The sequence below is a fragment of the Macrosteles quadrilineatus genome, unplaced genomic scaffold (assembly GCF_028750875.1).
Source record: "Macrosteles quadrilineatus isolate MER2022 unplaced genomic scaffold, UCM_ALF_1.0 Scaffold_8__2_contigs__length_117827958, whole genome shotgun sequence".
NCBI lineage: Eukaryota > Metazoa > Arthropoda > Insecta > Hemiptera > Cicadellidae > Macrosteles > Macrosteles quadrilineatus.
Genome location: NW_026542601.1, coordinates 80,612,109 through 80,635,605, shown reverse-complemented (window position 1 = coordinate 80,635,605; position 23,497 = coordinate 80,612,109). Strand labels below are relative to the sequence as shown.

Genomic DNA, 23,497 nt, shown 5'->3' with positions numbered 1-23,497 from the left:
CTGCTTGTTTACATTTAAATGTCTACGCAAACGTGAACATTGTGAGTTTTCTCTTTGTTGGTGCGGTGACCAATCAATATTTTTACTTAACTCGCCTCAAACACTCTCGCCAACGGGACATATACCTCGGTCAATATCGTAGCAACAAATCATCGGAGCTGTCTGTAGCTTTATTTTTGTAAAATTTAACTCCAATTGGTTCTGTTGTTTTTGCGTGTACATCGTAGTCTTCAAATAAACATACCGACAGATATAGACAGACATACGTCTTATTTATAATCTTAATAGAAAATGCTTAATTGTTGATAGAGTCAGTTCGTGTGATGATCGCAAAATACTATTAGTCTACAAATCTTCACCTAAAGACGCCAATCTTTGTGTAACCTTGACTGCACCCTTCACACTATTGTTTTGGAGGTGCAAAACAGCTTTGTTTTCAACATCGCAATGTTAAAACACTTTGCCAAATCCATTTAACAGGACTTATCTTCTTATCCAAAATTAAAAGACAAAACCATCTAAGATCAAGGTTAGTTTATCTATATTTGCAAATATTGAAGCTTTCCCCGCCTCGAATTAGTACTTGTAGTACGTTTAGAACAGTTGTTTATTTGATCAAAAAAATTAAAATCGTAATTTTCTGTTTGAGAATCGAAGCCTCAGATCATAGACAAATATAATTAAATATAGACCGACAGCAGTGCTGCGGTTAGCATAAGTTCTGACGTCCACCACTAAGAGCGTCGTGTAGTTGCCGTGTAGCTACGTAGCGCCTGCGCCTTAACTACACGGCGTTCCCGGCAGTGGACGCCAGAACTTATGCTATTTTATATTCATCTTTCACAAAAGTCTATCCGTTCACAAACATTTTATCATGAATTTAAAGCGTGGACAATTATAATTAATGAATAACATATAGACTGCCATTACAAGAAATTGCATAATTTGGCGTAAATTTTGAACATTTTAAAACTAATAAATACATATTAATCCCAAGTCTGCATGTTGATGTATTTTGCCAGTGGATTGTTTGTGAAAAAGAATTTTTGATTCTGAATAGAAGTGGTAATATATTTCTTACGTCAAAGTCGAATCCAATTTGAGATTTCAAAACGAAAGTAGTTTTTTTTTTATTTTTTTAGGTATGTCTTCGAAACAATTTTTGCTGCTGTCAAAGACTGCATTCTGTTTTACACGATCTTTTTGACTAAACCTAACAGGCAAAGTCGACCTATTGTAAATCATAGAACTTTTTACATCATATTGACTGTCATAGGTACCATATAAAACATTAATATTGGAGAAATAATTTTTAATAGTAGGGGCTCATTCAGATATCCCATTTGATAAAGCTATTTCCCCCAACTACATCCGATGTCTACCCTGATTCTAAGTCAATGATACAACACTTTCAGTCTAATGTAGAATATATTAATATTTCGAATAAATGTGAGAACCTTATACTAATATTCAATTTAACTTTCCTGGCGTTGTAGCAGAAAATATTTTCAATTTTACGTAACCTCACAGCTTACTCCTGCGCTTCCCATGCATAATTAAAGTACGCAGGTCTGCTGTAACGAGGAGCAAAGGTGCAGCGCAGAGAAATTCCAGGAAATGTTCGAACCTAATAACTTTCACCGTTGGAAATTTATTGGCCGAGTTTAGAAATTACTATCTTACAATGACAGTTAGGCTACGCAAGCTTCCTTGTGGGGTGACACAGTTTCTAAGGCCTCGTTTAAATAGCAAAACTTTAAGTTGTTAAAGTGGCATCTATCCAAAACATACTAGCAAAATACAGGTTTTGTTTAGTTAATTTAAATACAACACAGACTTACTTGGAATAACTTAATCATGTTGATGATACAAATCAAACAAACTATACCGAACGTTGCTACTAAATCATCACTCATTATGGAATTAGGTCAACACTTAAGACGTTTACCTAGGAAGTGGTTGCAAAAACTGCACTAAATAGGCAGATGCAGTTTTAACCTTGGCCATGGTGAGTAGTTCCCCCAGTTTCAATGGCTATAAATATTAATGGGACAATGAAAACAGCCAAAATTTTGGAGCTTTGATTTACTTAACCTAAGCACATTTGGACGAGTCCTGTATTAACAAATTAAGGTGAGTGAAGCCCACAAGCTGATCAATATAATAAACCTCGCCTAAAAACGTGTCTTTCGAAAATAGGAATAATTTCTAGTCTGACATTTTGTAACTTAATGTTAACCTAACTCCGATTGCGGTATTTAACTAGAGTAAAGGTTTTGAAAATATGTTTTATTGATTACCAACACGTTTTTTTCGCGGGAGAGGGGGATCTTTTTCAGCTTCATGAGTTACAAGCTTTCCGAATTGTGAGATAAATTGAAAAAGAGTTTGAACAAAACTTTAAATCATAGTTCTACCATATTATCTACGTTTGAGTTCAAATTTATCAAACACGGACCTCCTGGGAAGTAAATGATCTTTTACTTAAAAGATAAATTGATTAAAGGGATATTTAACTAGGACTTAACCTATTCCGCAGAGCGCTCTTTTAAATCAACGGAACATTTTATACCCTCTTTCAAACCCCGCATCGAAAAAAGTGCAGTATTTTCAAAATCAGTATTCTAAAAACTATTGAGGTACCAAGGCACTATTGTACACATCTTACCCCAAGATGAATTGAGTAACATCTTGTTCTTACCCCACCCCCCAATTACATCTAAAACCACCGCTGCTTCATACTAAAACACTTTAGTACTAAAACACTGTAGTAGACCTACAGTACCTGGTACTGTGCTAAAAGTGGGTTCGAGTAAATTACGAAGTCTTTAACGGTTTCTAAACTATGGGATTTTATTTGGAGATATGAATATTATGAAGTTGAATTAAACTTGACTTATAGGTTCAAACATTTTTACTACAAGTATTGTGAAGAGCGCTAAACTAATGGACATTTTATACTAAAGAATCACAGCTAAATGATTTTTAATTCCAAATAAAAAGACTATATTTTAAACAAACTTGACTAATATAGGTTATTAATTTACACAATTATACTCTCACCAAATCTAAATAAAAATTCTGTAATAAATGAAAAATTTGAATAAAATAAATCATTTTTGTGTTTCTATTCTGTCAATAAATTAATTACGTCTAGGATTGTAAAAACTATATAACCTAGACAATTATTTTTAAACGTAAATGTTTAAATAATCTCACAAATAACTAAACTACAGTTACTGTTCAACCCAAGTGTAAAAATTCAGATTTAAAAATTAACTAAGGCACTTTAAAATTTAAATAGCTGGACTTACTGGCGGTGTGATGGTTTGAGAAAGGTAAAGTGTAGTCCAAACACAACTTAACTACAACCGCGGCAGTGTAGAGTCACCAAGGGACTTGGCTTGGACTGGCAAAACTCCTTCCCCCTCCAACCACTAACACACTGGCCCTAGGATACAACGAAGTTGGATATCTCTCCAGTATCCATTCGATAAAACCTTTCGAATTTATAGGACCAATTAAGTCCTAAAATACAAAAACATTTACACTATGGAATATTTTTCTTGGTTGTCTTAGAAGTGGTGTGGATTTGAGACACCGGGAGCGATTTGATTTTCCAATAATTTTTGTAACTAGTGTGCGAAGGCAATTTGCACTCGTGTTACCCATTATATTTTTCCTACAGTTATTACAGAGCATAGAAATAATTAGTCTGTGAAACAATAAACGACACGTTTTAGGTTAGGTTAAATCCAAGCGTTGAACAAAATGGCAAACGCTACACCAGCTGATCGTAGTCGTAGTATCTTTATGTGTTGCCAACGTATTTTCAAGCTTACACAGATTACATGCCTATTAAAAGCACACTGTTCTTTGTTGTTTGGTTGGAATAGTGGAATAATGGAGTGCGGTAAAAAAGAGTGTGGCAAAAAAGAGTGCGGCAAAAAATTGTGCGGCAAAAGTAGGACATAAATGCAGCAATTGGCAACTTTCTGTACTATAATCAGTGCAAGGAAACCCACTTTGTCAGGTGACTATAGAAACTTAACAATTTTTTTTCTGATTGATCAAGATCCAGAGTTCTGGATTTCGGGTTAAGGCAGGCAAACTGAAATTTAAATTAGTGCATTGCATTAGGAATGATAAATAAACATAGAAAACGATAAATTCCTGTTTAGTATCGTAGGCCTACGTATATTTTTTCACATATTGTACCCTACTCTGCACTAACTACAAATATGTTATGATGTATGTCAATGTGTCTAAGTATTATTATGAGTGAGTAATTTATTGTTTTTGTGGGGTTGATTGAGATACTGCAGCTCTTTTTGCTGGAGTTGTGGTTTATACAAAAGACCAGAGAGTAAAACTTAATTACTCTATGGTTGTTCTGTTGTCTGTGACTTTACGTTAATTTGTAAGCTGGATTAAAAAATAACGTGAAATCTGAAACGACAAAATCTACTAGACCTGTTTTCTAAAATCTCGTCTATTGATGAAACGATCGTCAACTTTGTAGATGTCTAAATAACCCTTGGCATTGACTTTAGATACAAAGAATTTACTTAATATTAAATTGTGCTATTTGAAACGGTTGGTATAAAGATTTGACTACGTGCAGTTAGATCTGATGAATTGAGATTGAGAGTTAGTTGCAATGGAATTACAGGACTGTGATTAAAACAGCTGATTCTATGTCAGTATTCTTTGAAGGTTGAAGATTATTCCAAACTGATGTTGTGAAAGTATTTACAATTCTTAAATATTTTAGAATCAACCTGACAACCAGTATTCAATTGGTACCAAAATATGTTGTTACAAAAAAACTTTTGTGGTGAGAAATATAAAATAAATCAGTAGAATTAAACACATTGCTAAACAAATAGTTTTCATTTTACAAAACCTTCACATAAAGCGCACACAACTGGCTCATCGAACCCTACTATTAGGTAAAAGCGTTTAATCATCGTTCATGTTGAATATACGATTATTCAAGAGTTCCTATTGAAGGCAAATGATTCCACTTGCGAGGTAATAATGGATAGTCATTGGTTTGTGGCAAAACTACTTCGAACACAAGGTGATCTAACTTCGTTGTTCAGGGATTCAAAAACTTGTATTGCATTGTTTTGGAGATTTTTATATCTCTGATGTCAAATCCAAATAAACCCATACATTATGTCATACAACACTTAAGACATTTACATTATATGTAAATATTACATAGTGTACACTAACACGTTGTGCAAAATGATTTCCCATAAGTTTAACTCTAATCTTCAAGCTAATATTACAATGGTTATTATTTTTGAAACATTGTATCTTTTACATATTTTCTGTTAAAAAGATCACTTAGGTTATTACGTTGTACAAAAACAATTCACGATTAAGTTGACAGTTCTGGGGCAGTTGAAGGCAAATGTCGGGAAGTATCATATGTGGAATAACGCGAATTCTTTGTCAATAATCAGCTGATTTTAGCAGTTATCATTATATCAAACCAAATACTCAAGGATAACCACGAATATTACAACAGAAACGGTGTGGATCATAAACATAAACAAATTACATCACTGGCCCGAAAGTAAACATGTTAGTAATTAAAATAATGGAACTTTCAAAAAACGTTACAAATCAGCTGTTACAGCTATAGCCACCCGGACCAGTGACGTCATTTGTTTATGTTTGTTTAGTTTATGGTCCATTGGTTATGCACCTTTTCTGTTCCAGGTCCAGGATATGACCATTGATAAAACATTAAGCACGAATCATGAAATTAACCCTAAATTATTAGAAACAACATTTCGTCGACACTCGCAATCGGTACTGAATATGAACTAGACACGAAAAAAGAGCTTCAACGACGAGTTTTGAATGAATTGCCTCAACTTTGTCAATCTAGCTATTAATAACTTTGACTTTAACTAGTGTAGTTTGTTACTGACTTAGATCAGCTGGTTCTTCAGTTATGTCATTTTTTCCAGGCCAATAATGAATAACAGCTGGACCAGTTTCGAATTGAACAGGTTCAAACAGTCAGCCTTCTATTACTAGGCGAGCACTATATCTATTCAGTTACCTTGTTGCTGTCTATTTTCGTATAAGATCATCCTCATTGAATGCTAAAAATTGTCCATACATCACAACCAAGTGAGTCAGTTGGTAAGTTTGTTTACATTGATGTAGCTTGTACGTCTACTTTCGTCCAACACTGAAAGTTCCAACAGTCATTACAATTGGAAATGCCTGTGTATTCGTCTGTCATTTGTTGACGCCTCACATAACCTCACCACCTTTCGATGAGTTATTGAGGTTATGTTAACCAAGGCTAAGGCTCCAATGACGTCAGGAAATATATACGTCCGAGCATGTATAATGTTTCTCTTACTTTTGATTGCACTTGATTTCTTTGTTATAAAGATGTGACAATGTTATGTTTGTCAACTTTCCTTCAATGTATAGTCTAAGTAATTGATGGTTTTAAAGAAACATATAAGTCAAAATCAATAGAAAATATAATAATGTTATAGCCTCCGGAATAGTGAGATTAACACTAACGCAATATTTGCATTGTTGCGCCAGTACGTTTATCGTACTCCAGCTGTGTTTACCGTACTCCAGCTGACTTTGCCGGTCCCTTTCTTTTCTGTAAACATTCTTTATTCTTTGTTTACTTTCTAGTCTAAAAAGAGTACAGAAAGAGGCTGTTTACAGTGTAATGTGGCGAAAAGTCTTGTATACATAGTTTGTTCACATAATTTCAACTGATTGAGGTGGTTAATTGCTTAATTATCTAAACAATGTATACGCAATTTAAACGATACCTTTCCTTTATCAAGAAGCCTCCCCTTAGGGGGAATTCGCTTAAGAAAACTTACACACAATTTTAAAACTCTTAACTTTCTTGAGGTAATTGACTGGTCAATTCAAACGAATTCATATAGGATTTGTTCCTGTGATGTGTTTCTTCTTGAGTGTTATTCAAGTAAACACGCTATGACATTGGTGTCTTTATGTTAATAGCATCATATATTCTTTTCCTCCATCACTGATACAGTTACTATAAAATAGATCACATACCTTTTTCGTCACTATATTATTTATTCATATATGTTGCTCCAGTTTAAAATCTCATAAGATCGGAAAAGATACTCATCGTCACATAGAAACAAACTACATATAAATAATACTGTATGATGTATCACCATCTGATAGCACGATGCATTTACCATGTTCCATTCTGCATTGAATCCGACGTAACAGATGATCCAATGGCCAGGTAACAGTCAATCAGCTGTTAGCACTCTCATCAGCTGTAATTTCTCCCGCCGTTTCATAACCGTTGCAACACACACTCCACACTCCGCGTGCGAGAGCTCGTTTTCTCTGAATGTCAACATGAAAGGCAAATACTAACACGGTGAGTGAGAGAAGGAAGAGGCTTTGCAGGAGTGAGGGACCTCGTTGAAAAATTGTGAAAGTTCCTTTTGAAACATCCACACAGCCACGCAAGACATACTCAATCAACATGTAAGAGCAAGAGGTTTGATTTAAAATAAACATTTTTATTTTTAGTTCGTATCGAATTGGGGGGTTACACTAGCTGTGCGCAAAGACTTTTGGACATTATCTGATTATTTACTTACCCACTCTTACTTCCAGGGTTGTCTATTTCGAAGGTGATATTGTAGAACCTCGATAACAAGTCTATTATGGGGATTATGTATCATATAAGACTTGTAATGCAGGTTGACTTCTTATAGAGGTTTACAATAAGTTGTGATTAGGGGGAATATAAAATCAAGGGAATTTTGAAACTACTCTTGTTATCCAAGGTGATCCCCGACTTATCATTTAGAATCTTGTTATCGGGGTTCTGCTGTATTTAGCCACTTCAAAAACACTGTTTCATTTTCCCCTGTCCTCTGCGTCATCTGTGACACCCACCTCTCCATGTCTGACTTGACCTGGCCCAATTATCTCTGTTTTGCTCACCCTTATCATATAGGTTATATGCTTAATCTATGCTTAGTCGCTGATTATGTTTTTTCCGCGGCATATTCATGTATGAATAACTATCTCAGCGTATTACTTTTACTTTTATGTGTGGCCGTCGAGGTTATTGAATTACCAACCTAAACACTGGTACTAGGGAGCGAACTCAGGGCTAGAGATGGAGCGAACTGGTCTAATGGAGCACAGTGCTTCGGTCCCCAGGGTCCCGGGTTCAAATCCTGCCAATCACCAATGGGTGTTTGATGATGTCGTGACCTTCAAGGTCCACTAATGTGTAAAAGGCCTCACACTAGAGCATATAGCGATGTGTACGGACATAAAATAACCCAGAAATAACCAGTCTGGACGCTAAGTATGACCGATGTACCATTTTTTGACGAGGTCGGTAACGCGACCGACACACTTTCTAACAGGTATCGCCGTCGGTCGCCTTACAGGTTACTGATAACTCGGTATTGTGTCTCGAATGTCCATCTAAATAGTGTTACTGATTAAAGAATTTAGATACTGATGGATAAACTTAGATTGAACGATAGATGTAGATAGATAATTAAGAGAGAAAAACTAGATGATGTTTTTAGTGGACTGTATTTCTTTAAACTGAACAAAAAGTAAACATGATATAAAATAAGACCAGCTGTTAGAAACAGTGAATTAGAAAAAATAACTTTAAACATTCTCCCCCCCATTGCACCGAAGGAGCAATAAATATTAATCACTGACTTCAATTGGAAGAGGACAAAGCTTGACTATTGGTCTTTTCAATGAGGTACTTGATGTTCTCAGAGTGGCTACTCGGGTACGTCCATCACGACCTGGATGAAGTTCAGTCACTCTTGCTAGCGGCCACTTTGATGGTGGTAATTGCTCATCAACAACAAGAACAACTGATCCGAGTTTTATTGAACAGGAAGGAAATCTCCATTTGTATATTGCTTGAAGTTGTTGAAGGTACTCCCGAGACCACTTCTTCCAAAATGATTCCAACATTTGGCGAGTTAATTTCCACCGAGTAAGTCTTGATGTGGGTTGGTTTTCTTGATTAGGTTCTGGGATAGTAGTTAAAGATTCGCCAACTAAAAAGTGCGCAGGGGTTAGGATTGCTAGATCGTCTGGATCTTCTGTAAGCTGGCAGAGAGGGCGAGAATTGAGTACAGCTTCTATTTGTACCAGCACTGTCGAAAATTCTTCGTAAGTTAGTAGGTGGGTCTTCATAACTCTTTTGAGATGGTATTTAACTGATTTAACACCAGCTTCCCAATGACCTCCAAAATGTGGAGCAGCAGGAGGGTTGAATTTCCATTCAGTTCCATCATTAGCAAGCAGGGATTTGAGTTGACCTGATTCTGCTGAAGACGATGAAAACAACCTTTTCAGTTCTTTGTCAGCTCCTACAAATGTTGTCCCGCAGTCACTCGTTAAAGTAGCACAGATGCCTCGACGGCTGGTGAATCGTTTGTAAGCCGCTATGAAGGCTTCTGCTGAGTAGTTGGAAACCAACTCTAGATGAATAGCTGAGGTCGCCGAGCAGATGAACACCGCAATATAACCTTTGTAGGTTTTTGCTCTCTTTCCATGCCATGTTTTGATTACAAAAGGGCCTGCGTAATCTACACCAGAGTGCAAAAAGGGACGTGATGGTGATGTTCTTGTAGGAGGAAGCTGCCCCATTAATTGTTGAGCTCTTTGAGAGCGATAACGAGCACAAGTAACACACTTTAACAGTTCTCGTTTGACGATAGGTCTACCTCCAACAACCCAGAACTTCTGACGAACGGTTGCAAGTGTACAACGGGTGCCACTATGCAGAGTCCTGAGATGAGCATCATCTATCACTAGTTTTGAGAACTTAAAATTCTTCGGAAGGATATAAGGATGCTTTGAATCATATTCTAATGAAGATTGTTCAAGTCTGCCTCCAACTCTCATTAAACCAGTGTTATCGACAAAGGGGTTAAGACTTATAAGATTAGATTTTTCTAAAGGTCTGTTGTTTTGTAACCGCGCAAGCTCATTTTTGAAGGCATGTTTTTGAATGAGTTTTACCCACAACAAAAGGGATGAGTTGAGATCTTGAGGAGTTAAAAAAGATTGACAATTAGTATGGATGGATTTTTTTTGTTTTGGCAATGAACTTTTGACACCAGGCAGTAACACGTAATAGTTTTGACAGTGTTGAGAAGCGCTCTAGCATTTCTGGTTCTGGTTCAAAGTTTAAAATGTGGCAAGTTGATTGAGGGATTCACAGTTCAGATTTCGCTGCTTGAGCTGGATCAAACGTCGTGGATGGCCATTCATAAACATCTTTATTCAGCCACGGAGGACCCGTCCACCAAAGCTTATGGTTGCTAAGGATTTTAGCAGTAACACCTCGTGAAGCACAGTCGGCTGGATTTTCATTTCCTGCTACATACCTCCACTTAGCGAGCGGTTCTGTCTCTTGTATAACACTTACTCTGTTACGCACAAAGTCTTTCCATTTTGAAGGTTGATTTGTGATCCAGGTTAGGGAAACCATAGAGTCAGTCCATAACCATGCTTGGGTAGATTAGATTCTAAGTTGAGCATTTTCCGAACATACTTTACAAGTTTTACTAGTAGTGTAGCAGCAGTGAGTTCCAGTCGAGGAATCGACATTGTCTTGAGAGGAGCTACTTTAGTTTTAGAAATAACTAAACTAACAGTGATATTTTCACGATTAACGATTCTTAGGTAGACTACAGCACTCATTGCAAGCTTAGAAGCATCTGAAAATCCATGAATTTCTACCGAAGATAATTGGGTAAGACCAAGATAACGAGGTACTTTAACTAATGGCAAATATTGTAGGTCAGCTTCAAGGAGTTTCCATTGGTCTTGCAAGTGATTAGGTAAAAGTTGGTCCCAATGAATTTTTACTAGCCAAAGTTGTTGCATGAAGTGTTTGAACCTTATGATAATAGGAGAGACAAAACCCAAGGGATCGAATAACTGACCTATTTGAGAAAGAACGTTTCTTTTCGTGCATTTGTCTTTTGGACTTAGAGTAGGAAGAAACTGAAAATCGTCGCTGAATCGATTCCATGTAAGTCCAAGAGTACGTATACTGGAGGATTTGTTTATCAATAAGGAATTGCCTTTTTCGCAATTACTTTCCGATATGTATGATAGTACATTTTGATCATTGCTGATCCACTTCTGTAAAGGAAAACAACCTAATTTGCAAAGCTCGTCAGTCTGTTTTACTACTTCTCTGCACTCTTCAATCGAGTCTGCACCACCAAAAATGTCATCCATATATCTCCCTCTTGTCAACATTTCACTAGCTTGGGGATATGCATCACCGTGATCGACGATAAGCTGATTCATTGTTCTTAGGGCGAGAAAAGGAGCGCATGATAACCCATATGTAAGAGTCTGTAGTTGAAATTTTCTAAGATGACCATTTTCCATCCAGAGAATTCTTTGAAGATCTCGATCACTAGGATGTACTAGAATCTGGCGATACATTTTCTCGATATCAGTGGCAAATACGAATTTATAGCGCCTAAACCAAGTGAGAATATCTGGTAGTTCTGTTTGGAGTTTTGGACCACTGTAGAGTACGTCATTCAAAGATAATCCTGAACTAGTTGGGAATGAGGCATTGAAAACTACTCTTAATTTAGTCGTCGTGCTAGAAGGACGCAAAACACCATGATGAGGTAGGTAATATATGGGAATGGTAGAATCTATTTCTTCAATAGTTTCAGACATGTGACCAAGGTCCTTGTATTCTTCTATGAAATTAGTATACAAGTTTTTGTACTCAAGATCGTTTGAGAGACGAGTATTTAGCTTTGTTAAAATTTGAAAGGCTGACGATTGAGATTCTCCAAGCTGATTGACTGTTTCCTTCAGGGGAAGTCGGACTTGATAGCGACCGGAAGGTTCTCTAGAAAAGGTTGATTGATAATGTTCCTCACATACTTGATCATCAGGAGACTTGACTGATTCTTTAATTTGAGGAATTTCTTCCTGTACCCAAAATTTTTGAAGAAAATCATCAAGTTTGTTTTCAATCAAGCAATGAAACATTGATGAGGTAGATTTATTTTCCGTCATTCCAGTAGGTCCAGACAAGATCCAACCGAAAATTGTTGCTTGTGCTACTGGGGAGAGGGGTGGACCTTTAATTAGACCAGGAAGGATAATAGACGTGTAGATGTCTGCTCCTAGGACTAAATCTACAGATTCAGACTTCATGAAGGCAGGATCAGCTAGTTGAAGTCCCTTTATATGATTCCACGATGAATGATTTGGTGTTATCGATGGCAAATTTGATGTGAGATTTGAAAGGATGTGACAAGATAAAGAGCAGCTAACTTTGGTATCATACAGAGAACTAAGATTGATTGAAACTATACCACGAGTGGTTGGGGCTTGATGTCCACCGATACCAACAAGAGATACTGAGGAGTATGAACGCTTCAGATTGAGAGTTTGTACTAAGTATTCACTGATGAAAGAGATTTCAGATCCTTGGTCGATTAAAGCTCTGGCAATAACACTATTTCCCTCAGGACCAATTACCTTAACTTGAGCGGTTGCTAGGAGCACAGATTGTCGATTAATTTCCTTAAATGGAAGCATGTGATTAGAGGAGACGTGTGAGTTTGATGATGTGTTATCTGTAGATGGGATGAATTTGTTAGGGATGAGAGAACTTGACTTTTTTATATGAGGTATATTTGTAGTCTGGCTAACAGCGTCATGAATTAGAGTGTGATGTCTTTTCTTACATTGTAAACAAGATTTATTTGAGCGACAGTCCTTTAACAAATGTGAACCAAGACAGTTGAAACATAATCTTTTGTTCACAAGAACCTCTTTTCGTTGACTAGGTACTTTTTCACGAAACTCCTTGCAAAATGCTAAATAGTGATCTTTACTACACAGTTGACAATCATTTCCTATATTGGACTGAGATTTTGCTACAATTTGTGCTGAATGTACTTTAAGATTTTGATGAGGTTTACCTTTACATTGTAGTGTAGTTACCGTTACATCGCTTGGTGGTGTTGCTCGTGACTCAATACTTTCCAGGGCTCGAATACGACCTTCGATGAAGGTCTGAAGATCTTCTAGGGTGGAGGGTTCTGTTGAGACTCCGTAACGAATCTCCCATGCTTCGTGTGTCTCTGGGTCTAGTCGTTGTACAATCATGTACACCAAGATGTGATCCCATTTATCTGTAGGAGATCCTAGCGCTTTGAGGGAACCTAAAGACTCATTGATAGTAGACATGAGGTGATTGAGACCACTAGCAGATTTATTTTCTAGAGGTTTTAAATTAAATATATCATCCAAATGCCTTTTGATTAAAACACGTTTGTTTTCATATCTAGTCACAAGTTTTTCCCAAGCTGGCATGAAATTTTCTCCTGTTATTTGGAAATTGGTTAGCAATTGAGCAGCATCACCTGACAAACTGGTTTTGAGATAGTGTAACTTAGCTACATCAGTTAAGTTAGGATTTTGGATCACCAGTGAAGAAAAAAGATCATGGAAAGGTTTCCAAGACTGGTAACTTCCTGAGAATTGAGGTAGAGATATTTTAGGTAGTATAGGTTGATTTGATTTACTCATAGAACTAGATGTATTGATATCAGATGTGCTTTGATTTTGTTGAGAATTTACCGATAGCTCATCTAAGAGAACAAGCATTGCAGATTTGCTTACCATATATGCTTCAAGTGCTTGACTGTAGTGATCTTCATTTATGTAGGCTAGGTCTTTTAGTATGTCAGCTTTTGACTCACATATTTTCTCGTGATCCCTCTCGAATTTCCTCCATTCTGCTTCGATAACATCAATCCGGGTTTGTACTTGAGGCTTCAATATAGTTGTTATATCCTTTTCCTTGAAATAGTCTGTGGCTTTTTCTAAGATTTTTAAGCGTGTTGCTTGAAGACCTAGTTTGGATTCTAGGGACATAACTTCAACTGAGAACAGGAAATTTTCTTGATTACTTTTATAACTGAATTGAAAAAATAACTGTTAATTACTTATTTAATCCGGCTCGAAGGACCAAATGATTAAAGAATTTAGATACTGATGGATAAACTTAGATTGAACGATAGATGTAGATAGATAATTAAGAGAGAAAAACTAGATGATGTTTTTAGTGGACTGTATTTCTTTAAACTGAACAAAAAGTAAACATGATATAAAATAAGACCAGCTGTTAGAAACAGTGAATTAGAAAAAATAACTTTAAACAGTTACTTTCACTCTAGTCGTACACTAAGACAAGTAACTGTTACTTCCTAGAGAGTGGTCATTGGTCCAGGTGTTCTGTGATAGTAAACAGTTAAGTTTTCATATAGGTAGGCATAGCAGCACTGTAATACTGTACAGCAAAGAAACCAAAAAATAGGCCAATCTGTCGATTGTAGCTTATTTAAGAAAACTCCTGCTTTTAAAATTAACAACCTAATAAAGGTATAAGGTACTTGGCAGGGCCGAATTTAAGCATAGGCGACATGGGCGTGCATATTATGGACCCCATGATCAATTTTTACTAGTGTACATAGCATGTTCACTGGTGAAGTTTCCACTGCAGAATACTCGCTATAAACCACAACTGAGAACCCGACTTAACATCGTAAATGCTCCCAATTTCAACGCGATTGTGTAGGAGATTTTTATGATTTTGGTGCGATCGCGGAAGACGATGATAATGTCTCCACAACCGCAGAGTATGTTCACCATTTCGCCGTGATCACAGAAAACATTTGCAGCTTTATCATGACATCAGGCGATGTTCATTATCTTACCGTGATCACAGGATATGTTCATGATTACACCGCGATCACAGGAGATTTCCTCTATTTTGTCGCGATCGCGAAATACAAGGGTTCAGTATTCTATACCCCCCTAAACACATGCCCAGGGGAACCGCCCCACAGGTGGGCCTGTATTTTATAAATCCGGCCCTTCCAACCTTTGCAAGGAAAGTAAGAAAATAAATACATATACGAGAAACATTATTGAAGTCGATTGGATGTACCACTCAATTTTGTGTCACCTACATAATGAGATAATTTTGCAATATGATTCACTTAGTTTGTCGAATAACCGAGGAAATTCCAGCAAGTATGTTTGTGTCACACCGAGTTGGCAGTGGACTAAAATGATTCGGATATTTTCCTGTGTTGGGTAGAAAATCCGAGTTTGACGATTCGGGATTTGAAATGTGACACCGTCATCAGAGTAAACGCAAACAATACGTCTGTTGGAAATAATTTAAGGTCGAATAAACCCAATTTCTGGCCCAATCAGCCGGTTGATGGTGAGTTGTTTAATACCAAGAATGTAGAAACTTTTCTTAGTCTGAACCCAGCCATTTTACTGCAGTTGGAGCAGTTTTTCACTGCAAAAATTTCATGCAAATTATCAATTATCAATCATTAAAATGGGGACGTCATCTAGGTGCGTATTTTAACCCAAATAAATACGAGTGAAGGATGGATGTAGAGTGATGGTTCCATGCAGCTTTGTTATCGACTAAGATCAGCTTTTTCATTACCCAGGATCATTTATTTAAGGATCAGGAACAGCTGGGTCCAGATTCGAATCATCAAAAAGCTACTGACTTTTCTCAGGATCGAACCGGCAACCTTGATTGTTAGGCGAACACAATAATTAAATAGGAAATAAATATGGCACTTTTAAGGAGATGTTTGAGTAAAAATCTAATCAGACAATAGAAATTCGCTTAGTCTGCAGGTTTGCTGCGGCAGGGGTACTTAACTTGCCTACAGAGACACACAACGATATAGTTATTTAGTGTCTTACTTTAGCATCATAACACTATCATTACTCTTGTCTCTTATCTTCATTAAGAATCGAACGGTTAACCCATTCGCGTGAGATGAAGTAAAGGAACACATCAATGGGTACAAGGACAGGACACTGAAATTTAAGAATTTAATTGATCGACCGCGATGTTTTGAATTTTAATCAAAATGCACATTAGTGGCATTGTCATACGGCCATGCAAACTACAGTAGCTTCCGCCATCTATGTGGATTGTATTTGCATAATATGACGGAGAAAAAATGATTTTTTGTATTTATCCATGAAAAATTTTGGGTAGACAGCCAGTTGTATGGTGTATACAAACTTCCTGAAAAGATGTTGTGTATTTGTTACTTAGGTCAAAAGAAAAATATAAAAATAATCTTAAAATGTATGGTATTCTTTCTGTATGTGAGTTCTCGAATGTATCCATAATTTTTTTACCCTTTGATAGATCTTCAAAATTAGTATATACGTGGTGACAAATGCCAGCAATACAAATGATTACATTTCTAACTTATTGTAGCCTACCAATTCAAAATGTCAGCCATTTAAAATGGTATATCTCAAAAACGAATGGTTCCACTAAGCACCATCAAGACCATACGTTTCGGAAACTTTTTTTTAATAATCCATAAATGTTTAAATAGGTATTGTAAAATTTTAGGTTATAAACAACTAATATTTGAGTTTAGCTGAGACCGCGCATCGCCGAGACCGCCAAGGTTCACCAGCGCGGCACAACAATAGGCTAATTGTAACAAAAAAAAATAAATAAAACTCATATTTAAACAGATTCACAAAATATTTTTTTCATTATACTGTCTCAAAAACAACTGTCTTATGGATCGTTTTGAGTCCCTAAAGATAGTTTTTTGCGGACTAGTCCTTAAAATTTTACGGGCTCGAATCATATGGTTATGTCAAAGCTTATCTCAAAAACAAATCAGCTGTTCTGATCCTTTAAAATGCTTCAACAATTCGATTTGTTTGGTAAAGTAAACGTTCCTTTAATCAAACGGTTTGGCTATATTTTGTGTTTTATGCTGTAATATATGACAATGTAATGAAAAATATTGTTCGTAACTCGTCCTAAAATGCTTTTTTGTGGCTTAATCAAATTTCCGGACTCGGCGAGGCCTAGTCTGTTAAACACGATATCGTTCCAAAAAAAACCTACTTATTAGGGACTAGTAACAAAAGCTAGGTACAGTACCTACTATTAAGAGAACAGCTGATTTTCGGCCCAGGGCCTTAAAACCTGCTCGGTCCCCAAATGACGATGACAGCTGGCATTTCGGCCCTGGACAGCAATACGTAGTTTTCATCCTTCAATTAACGTTTGTAAAATGGCTAAAAACGTCGTAGTGTGGTGAAAATGATCTTATTAAATACTACTGTTGAACAGGAATTTACTACTTAGTCATCGTTGGATAAAAATGATGTACAGTATATGGTTTTTAGTGGAATGGCGAATGGGTTTTGTTCACTACTAGAACATTGAAAAGTTTAGTCAACATTATTGTTTTCAAACTAAAATGTTACAAAAAATGAATCTCATATATGAACAGCAGAAAGTGAGGACTGAGTGATCAGAAGAAAAACAAACGAAAAATCCTCAAAACAAAGTACAGTAAAACTGTGTCCAAAGTTCCTTCGTGCCTTCAATGCCTTGATACTATATGTCACTCAAGACTGTTTAACATGGCCTCATTTCGTTCACAGGCGCAAATTAAATCTGTGGGGTTTAACGTTATGTTAGATGTTTCACAAACAGAGTAGGGCCTATCTTGAAAACTATAACATCTTGAAATGTACATACATTGTAACAAGATCAGATCAATCATTAGATTTGTGTATAATATTACATTGCTGGACTGACTTCTGTATTATAAAACATACAACTTCCAAATAACATATTGTTGAACGAACACCTTCTTCTTTTAACCATTTTACGATGAAATAATGATGATGTTCATTATGTCATGTTATGTGTGGGCTCAAATTGTGTTTTATAATAGAAGTATCATACTTTTAAAGTAATAACCCCTCTTTGGATTGTTGTGCCTCTGACATTGTAAATATATAGTCTAAAAACTGTCAAACAACCTTTATCATGGGTAAGCGGAGGGAGTAACTATATTAGGGATAAATCACAAAAGTTGCCATAACTTTTGAACCCTAATTGTTACAGCAATATTGTTGCACTATTTTTGTTTAGAATTATAAGGACCATAACAAATTAATTTTAATAAAAACAGGTTTTTTTCTAAAATCGGATATTTTGTTATTTTATGGGGTTTTTATGGGAAATAACATAAGTTACAATAAATTTTGAACCGTACTTTTTACGGAAATGGGATCTGTACCATTTTGTTAACAATTTTAAGGACCATAAAATACTACTGTAATTTTAATCAAAACCGGCCTTTTTTCTAAATTTTTTTGTCTTTATGGGGTTTTTATGGGAAAATAACATAAATTACAATAACTTTGGAACTTTAATTTTTACGAAATTGTAATTTATACCATTTTGTTCAGAATTTAAAGGACTATAACATACTATATTTTTATCAAAATCTTTCAGCCTGTTTCGAGAAAATCCGATTTTCCCGTTATTTTATGGATTTTTATGGGAAAATTACCATTACAAATAAAATCTTTGAAAAAATAAAAAAAAACTCCTGGAGATATAATAGATTAGTACCTACATACCAAATTTCATCAAAATTGGACGACAGGTGTGGTCTGTAGCTCTGTACACATCCACACACACAGACATCAATCTGAAAACCACTTTTTTGGATCAGGGGGTCCCAAAACGGATATGTCCACTCAAAACTCAAACTAAAAAATTTTGAGGAAACCAATACTTTCTCCATATACAGTACTATGTATTGGAGAGAAAGTAAATATTAAAAACTAACGATTAATTTTTGGTATTGTTGATAAAGAGTTGAATTTGATCCAAAGTTATTTAAGCAATAGAAAGCAAATGGTTAGTTGTAATAATAATGATTCTGATTTCTTACAAGTTACAGCCGGAGTGCCGCAAGGCTCTGTCCTAGGCCCTTTTTTATTTTTAGTTTTTATTCATGACTACAGTTAATATTTCTGTGATGTCTGTTTTGTATGCGGATGACACCACCCTGATACATTCTGATGTAGATTTTTCACTGTTCAACACAGACTACAAATAGCTATGGAGGAATCAAAATCATGGTTTTTAGCAAACAAATTAAATGTTAATGAAATTAAAACAGAACACATTGTATTTACTTTAAGTAGTCAGCTAAATCTAGTATTAGATGATAATTATTTATTAAAACCTGTAAAACTTCTTGGTATTTATTTAGACAGTAAGCTGTGTTGGGAGGAACATGTAAATAATCTATGTAAAAAATTGTCATGTGTCACTTGTTTGTTAAGAAAGTTAAGGTCTTGTGTGTGCTCAGAAGTAATTATTATGATATATTATGGTCTTTTTCACACCCATCTCAACTATGGTGTCAGATTATGGGGAAATTCAGCTGCTGCCAAAACCACCTTTGTTTGGCAAAAAAAGGCTATAAGAGCAATGTTTGGTTTAGATGCAGAGGCCTCATGCCGTAACCTTTTCCCTAATCTTGGTATACTTACTCTCCCTAGTTTGTTTATCTTTCACAATCTTTGTTTTGTCAAGAAGAATATTGAAAAGTTTAATACAAACTCATCTGTCCATTCCTATAACACTAGGCAAAGAGACCACATAGCTAGGCCTAGTATTAGATTGCAAAATTATTTCAATAGTCATAGTTACCATAAGATTTTATTTTACAACAAATTGCCTTTAGATATAAAAATGTTACCATTTAAGAAATTTTGTACCACTGTTTGTAAGTTGCTTAAAGATAAGGCATTTTATTCAACTGAGGAATTTTTAAATCATGTATTTTAATGTTGTTTAACTTTGACTTTCTATACAAAAATTATATGTTGACGAAGCCTATTGTAACTGTGTTATCTAATGGCAAATAAATTCTTGATTCTTGAAATTCTTGATTCCTGAAATTCTTGATTCTTGATTCTTGACGTTTACATATTGTTCATCAGAGTGTATCTTATAAAGGATTATGTGATCTAGTTTAAAAGGAATATGACCTTTCTGTCATGCTTGGAGCTGCTTAAATAGTATTATCTCTTTATACCATATTTTACAGCCAAAATGTCGTGTTATTTTCATTAATGTTACCAACCCAGTGCGCCAAAGTCCGTAATATAGGCAGGTGCAAATAATTTGTCAAGATGGGTACCATTTTAGGCAAGGTTTCTATGTTTGGATTTTATTAGACACGATAAGAGCAGATATTTCTACATAAATATTTTATATGTGTAGAATGATATGATAAAATGTAGGCAAAAGTGGTGAAAAAGGCAAACACCAACTCGTACAATAGATATAAGATAGTTCAATAAGAAATAATTTAAGAATTGCTGTAATAAAAGGATTTTCCACTGATTTCATAGTGGAACATTATATTGCAAACCATGACATGATAAAGAGGAAAATCTATATAAATAAAATTAGAGTTTTGTCTGTACTTTGCTCAGAATTATATACTTTTAGGTTATTTTTACGTTTTATACATTAAAGAAGCAGAAACGAGTCTTATCTCTATTTCTGTCTGTCTGTCTGTCTTTCCCTTTGTCTGTAACACTCAAGATGGCATTTTACGCAATCTTCTCCGTGAAAACCAGAGTACCTATCAAGATCCAAGTCATTTTAATGTATTCACTGGATTGGCGAGAGTGTCTTTAGTGATTTAAATATAGCCTCACTACTTTGTAAATAAAATTACGGACGTTCAAAAATGCGGTTTTGTGCGATTTTTGTCAAATTTTCGTTCAATTTTTATCACATAATCGTCTATGAAATAACGAACAGCTGTTCGGATCAAGATAATATTTCTAGCTGTCAATGATATGTTTACAAATGTTGTTTACAAATACCGCAACCATTTCGAATCACGTTTTGAAAGCAAATCCCAACCAAGTGAGATTAAAAACGTTTTTCTTACATAACGGATTTAATTAATCGCAAGTGCAATAATATAGTCTAATAGTGTAACCGTAAATGAAATTAAATAACTAGACATCGTCCAAATCGGAACCAGAAATTCTTTGAGAATAAAATGTTTCTTGAGTTTTGACAACCAGAAAGAAGACCTTGAATCAGTGTTGTATAGGGCTGGACACTGAAATGATCGTCGCCAATAGCTTACAAAAAAGGTTTCCACTCATTGACGGTGCTTCAATGGCGGTTGTGTAAAGTGTAAAGTAAAAAATCACAACTGCAGTGGATGATTGTAACAGAGGTTTAACAGAGGAAGTGCTAAACTCGCTTTTCCAATGTGTCACTTTCTGTTTCTACTCACCGTGTGATGCAATCGCTGGACCATACAGCCAATAGGCCCATAGCTCATATCTTGGGTACGTAGGCCTACATATTTATTCATAACAACTTTTTTGACGATGATCCTTGATACCGGTACTTTTCCATAGAATACATGGCCTACCTACTTAAGAAATATAATTACAAATGACCAAAAACCCAACATTGTGTGATTTTCGTCACATTTCCTTCTAATGTTAAAAGATATACTAATCATTGTTTAGAGAATGCGTAATCTATTAAATAACAAAAAGTTGTTTGGGTAAGGTTGTTTTTTTTTCAAACTGACACCGATAAGTTTACGCTATAACTTTTTACGAGAAAATCCAAAAGCAAGAGATCAATAACCTCGGGACTATATATTAATGTATTTAATTGGTCGGATGTACTATAGTTCTTAGGTAGGTTCTTACGTAGGTACTGGTTCTTTTCCTTTCTAGAACCGTTGGTAGCTGCTAGAATCATTTTTACGTAGGTACCAACACATCACTGTAGTTTACAAATTAGTTATCGTTGGTGTTGCACCTTATTTATTAGAGCCGTCCGTATTCAATTTAAGTGATGTCTTAATTAACTCTGTATAAGTTTTGCTTTTTCTGTCTGGATTCCAAATCTTAGCTTACCCGGTATGCTAAGAAAATGGTAACCTATTTGAGTAGGCTAAAACATTTGTTGGGCAAACCATCATGAATTGTTTACGCCTTTATATTGTTTATGTATCAATAGTTCGTGGCCTTTTTTGGATTGTTGTGTGTATGTCTGTTGGTAACGCATTAATGTCCTTATTTCTCAGTGTTTCACGGAATGGACAAGAGCACCTTTGATACTGAAAATGTCAACCGGAAAAAAGTGTTAAATGGTGAGGTTGAGGTAGTACTTTAAATACGTTTAAGTTAACCGATGTGGAAAGTAACTTTCAATTATAGGCCTACTTTAGGGCTACGCTTCATGGATCTATAAAACATTTTTTAGTTTAATCATTGGACATATGGACCATAACGATCCGGGTGACATTTAATTGCGAAGCATTTATTTTAGCTTGAACTGTCAGATACTGTATTTGCGAAGGTTTATATATAATAGTTTTGCCAGCATATCTGCAAATATGCAAACTAACTGCTGTTCTTAATCTTAATATAAGAAGGTTTCAACTGACTACTATAAGATCCCCGTGCGTAGAACGGGCACACAGCTAGTCAATTTTAAAATCACAAAATAACATTGCAAATACTTATTTGGTACAATTCAGTAACTCCCAATAAATATGTGTTGTTTGAAATACAATTTAAAAATGTACAGCTGTTTTATTAAAAAGTATTATTCACATGGCCAAAATGTAAACAACTCTGTGGAGGGATCTTTAAAGGCTTCTGGGGCAGAGTCCTAAGGGATTTTGCTTAGTTTTTCTTTTGATAACTCATCTACAGACCAAGACCTTTCTTTGGACACCTCTACCAAGTTTCTATGCCCAGCCGTTCTCTCAAATTAGTGGGGACAAAGTTTCCAATTAAATATTTAGATTCCCCCATGTTAATCTTATGGGAGAAACTCCAACTTTGATGGCCTGTGGGGCAAAGCCCGAGTATTTTTATCACAGGAATTGGTGAAAGGGGCGTCTACACAAAAAATACTTTATTTTGACACGTCGTTTGTAAAAATCCGTCCATTATTAACGGAGGAGTAGTGTTTCGTAGAAATCGCCTTCATGTATTATATATAAGGACTAGTGCACCTGTTGCTCGAATTGGAGCAATTGCAAACCATTACAGGCGTTATTTCAAAACGAATAACAGTCATAATTTACGATGAATTAAAAGATTCAACTCAAAGATAATGTAATCAATCACTTCACTCTAGTTATCAAAACTGAAAACGAACTCACTCTGATAGCTAAACGCTCTTGTGAGTATCATGTGTTTACCATAAACAGCTGTAATTAACTCAAATAATTCGTCTGTTTAAGTAAACTTTTATTTTCTTCATAAGAAATACATTGGGATTTTGATGGCCTGAGAAGCAAAGCCCGAGGACTTTTATTACAGGAATTGGTGAAAGGGGGCTTCTACACTAAAAATACTTAATTTTGACACATCGTTTGTAAAAATCCTTCCATTATTATTAACGGAGGAATAGTGTTTCGTAGAAATCGTCTTCACGTATTATATATAAGGATGGAAGTTGTATGTACACTGCTAAGCACTTCAATTTACCTACATCTTAAAGTAG

The 23,497-nt window shown here is 35.5% G+C and overlaps 2 protein-coding genes across 3 annotated transcripts in view; both read right to left on the bottom strand.

Annotated features, from left to right (window-relative positions):
* Positions 1 to 3,428, bottom strand: part of LOC129001094 (fatty acyl-CoA reductase wat-like) — a 29,322-nt gene extending 25,894 nt beyond the window's left edge. Inside the window, exon 1 of one of the 2 annotated variants that reach the window (XM_054428265.1) lies at positions 3,315 to 3,428. The gene's annotated coding sequence lies outside the window, so the exon portion shown is untranslated. Of the gene's footprint in view, positions 1 to 1,841; positions 1,957 to 3,314 lie in introns of those variants that run through there. The other variant, XM_054428264.1, reaches the window with a different exon arrangement.
* Positions 3,429 to 8,730: 5,302 nt separating this feature from the next.
* LOC129000501 (uncharacterized) lies at positions 8,731 to 9,948 on the bottom strand. The gene has a single exon (XM_054427463.1). The coding sequence runs from the start codon at positions 9,946 to 9,948 to the stop codon at positions 8,731 to 8,733; it is 1,218 nt and encodes a 405-aa protein (XP_054283438.1).
* Between the last annotated feature and the right edge of the window lie 13,549 nt (positions 9,949 to 23,497).

What these genes read in the sequence shown, in the direction of transcription:
- LOC129000501 (XM_054427463.1), bottom strand. Translation starts at nt 9,948, where the DNA reads ATGAGAGTTGGAGGCAGACTTGAACAATCTTCATTAGAATATGATTCA.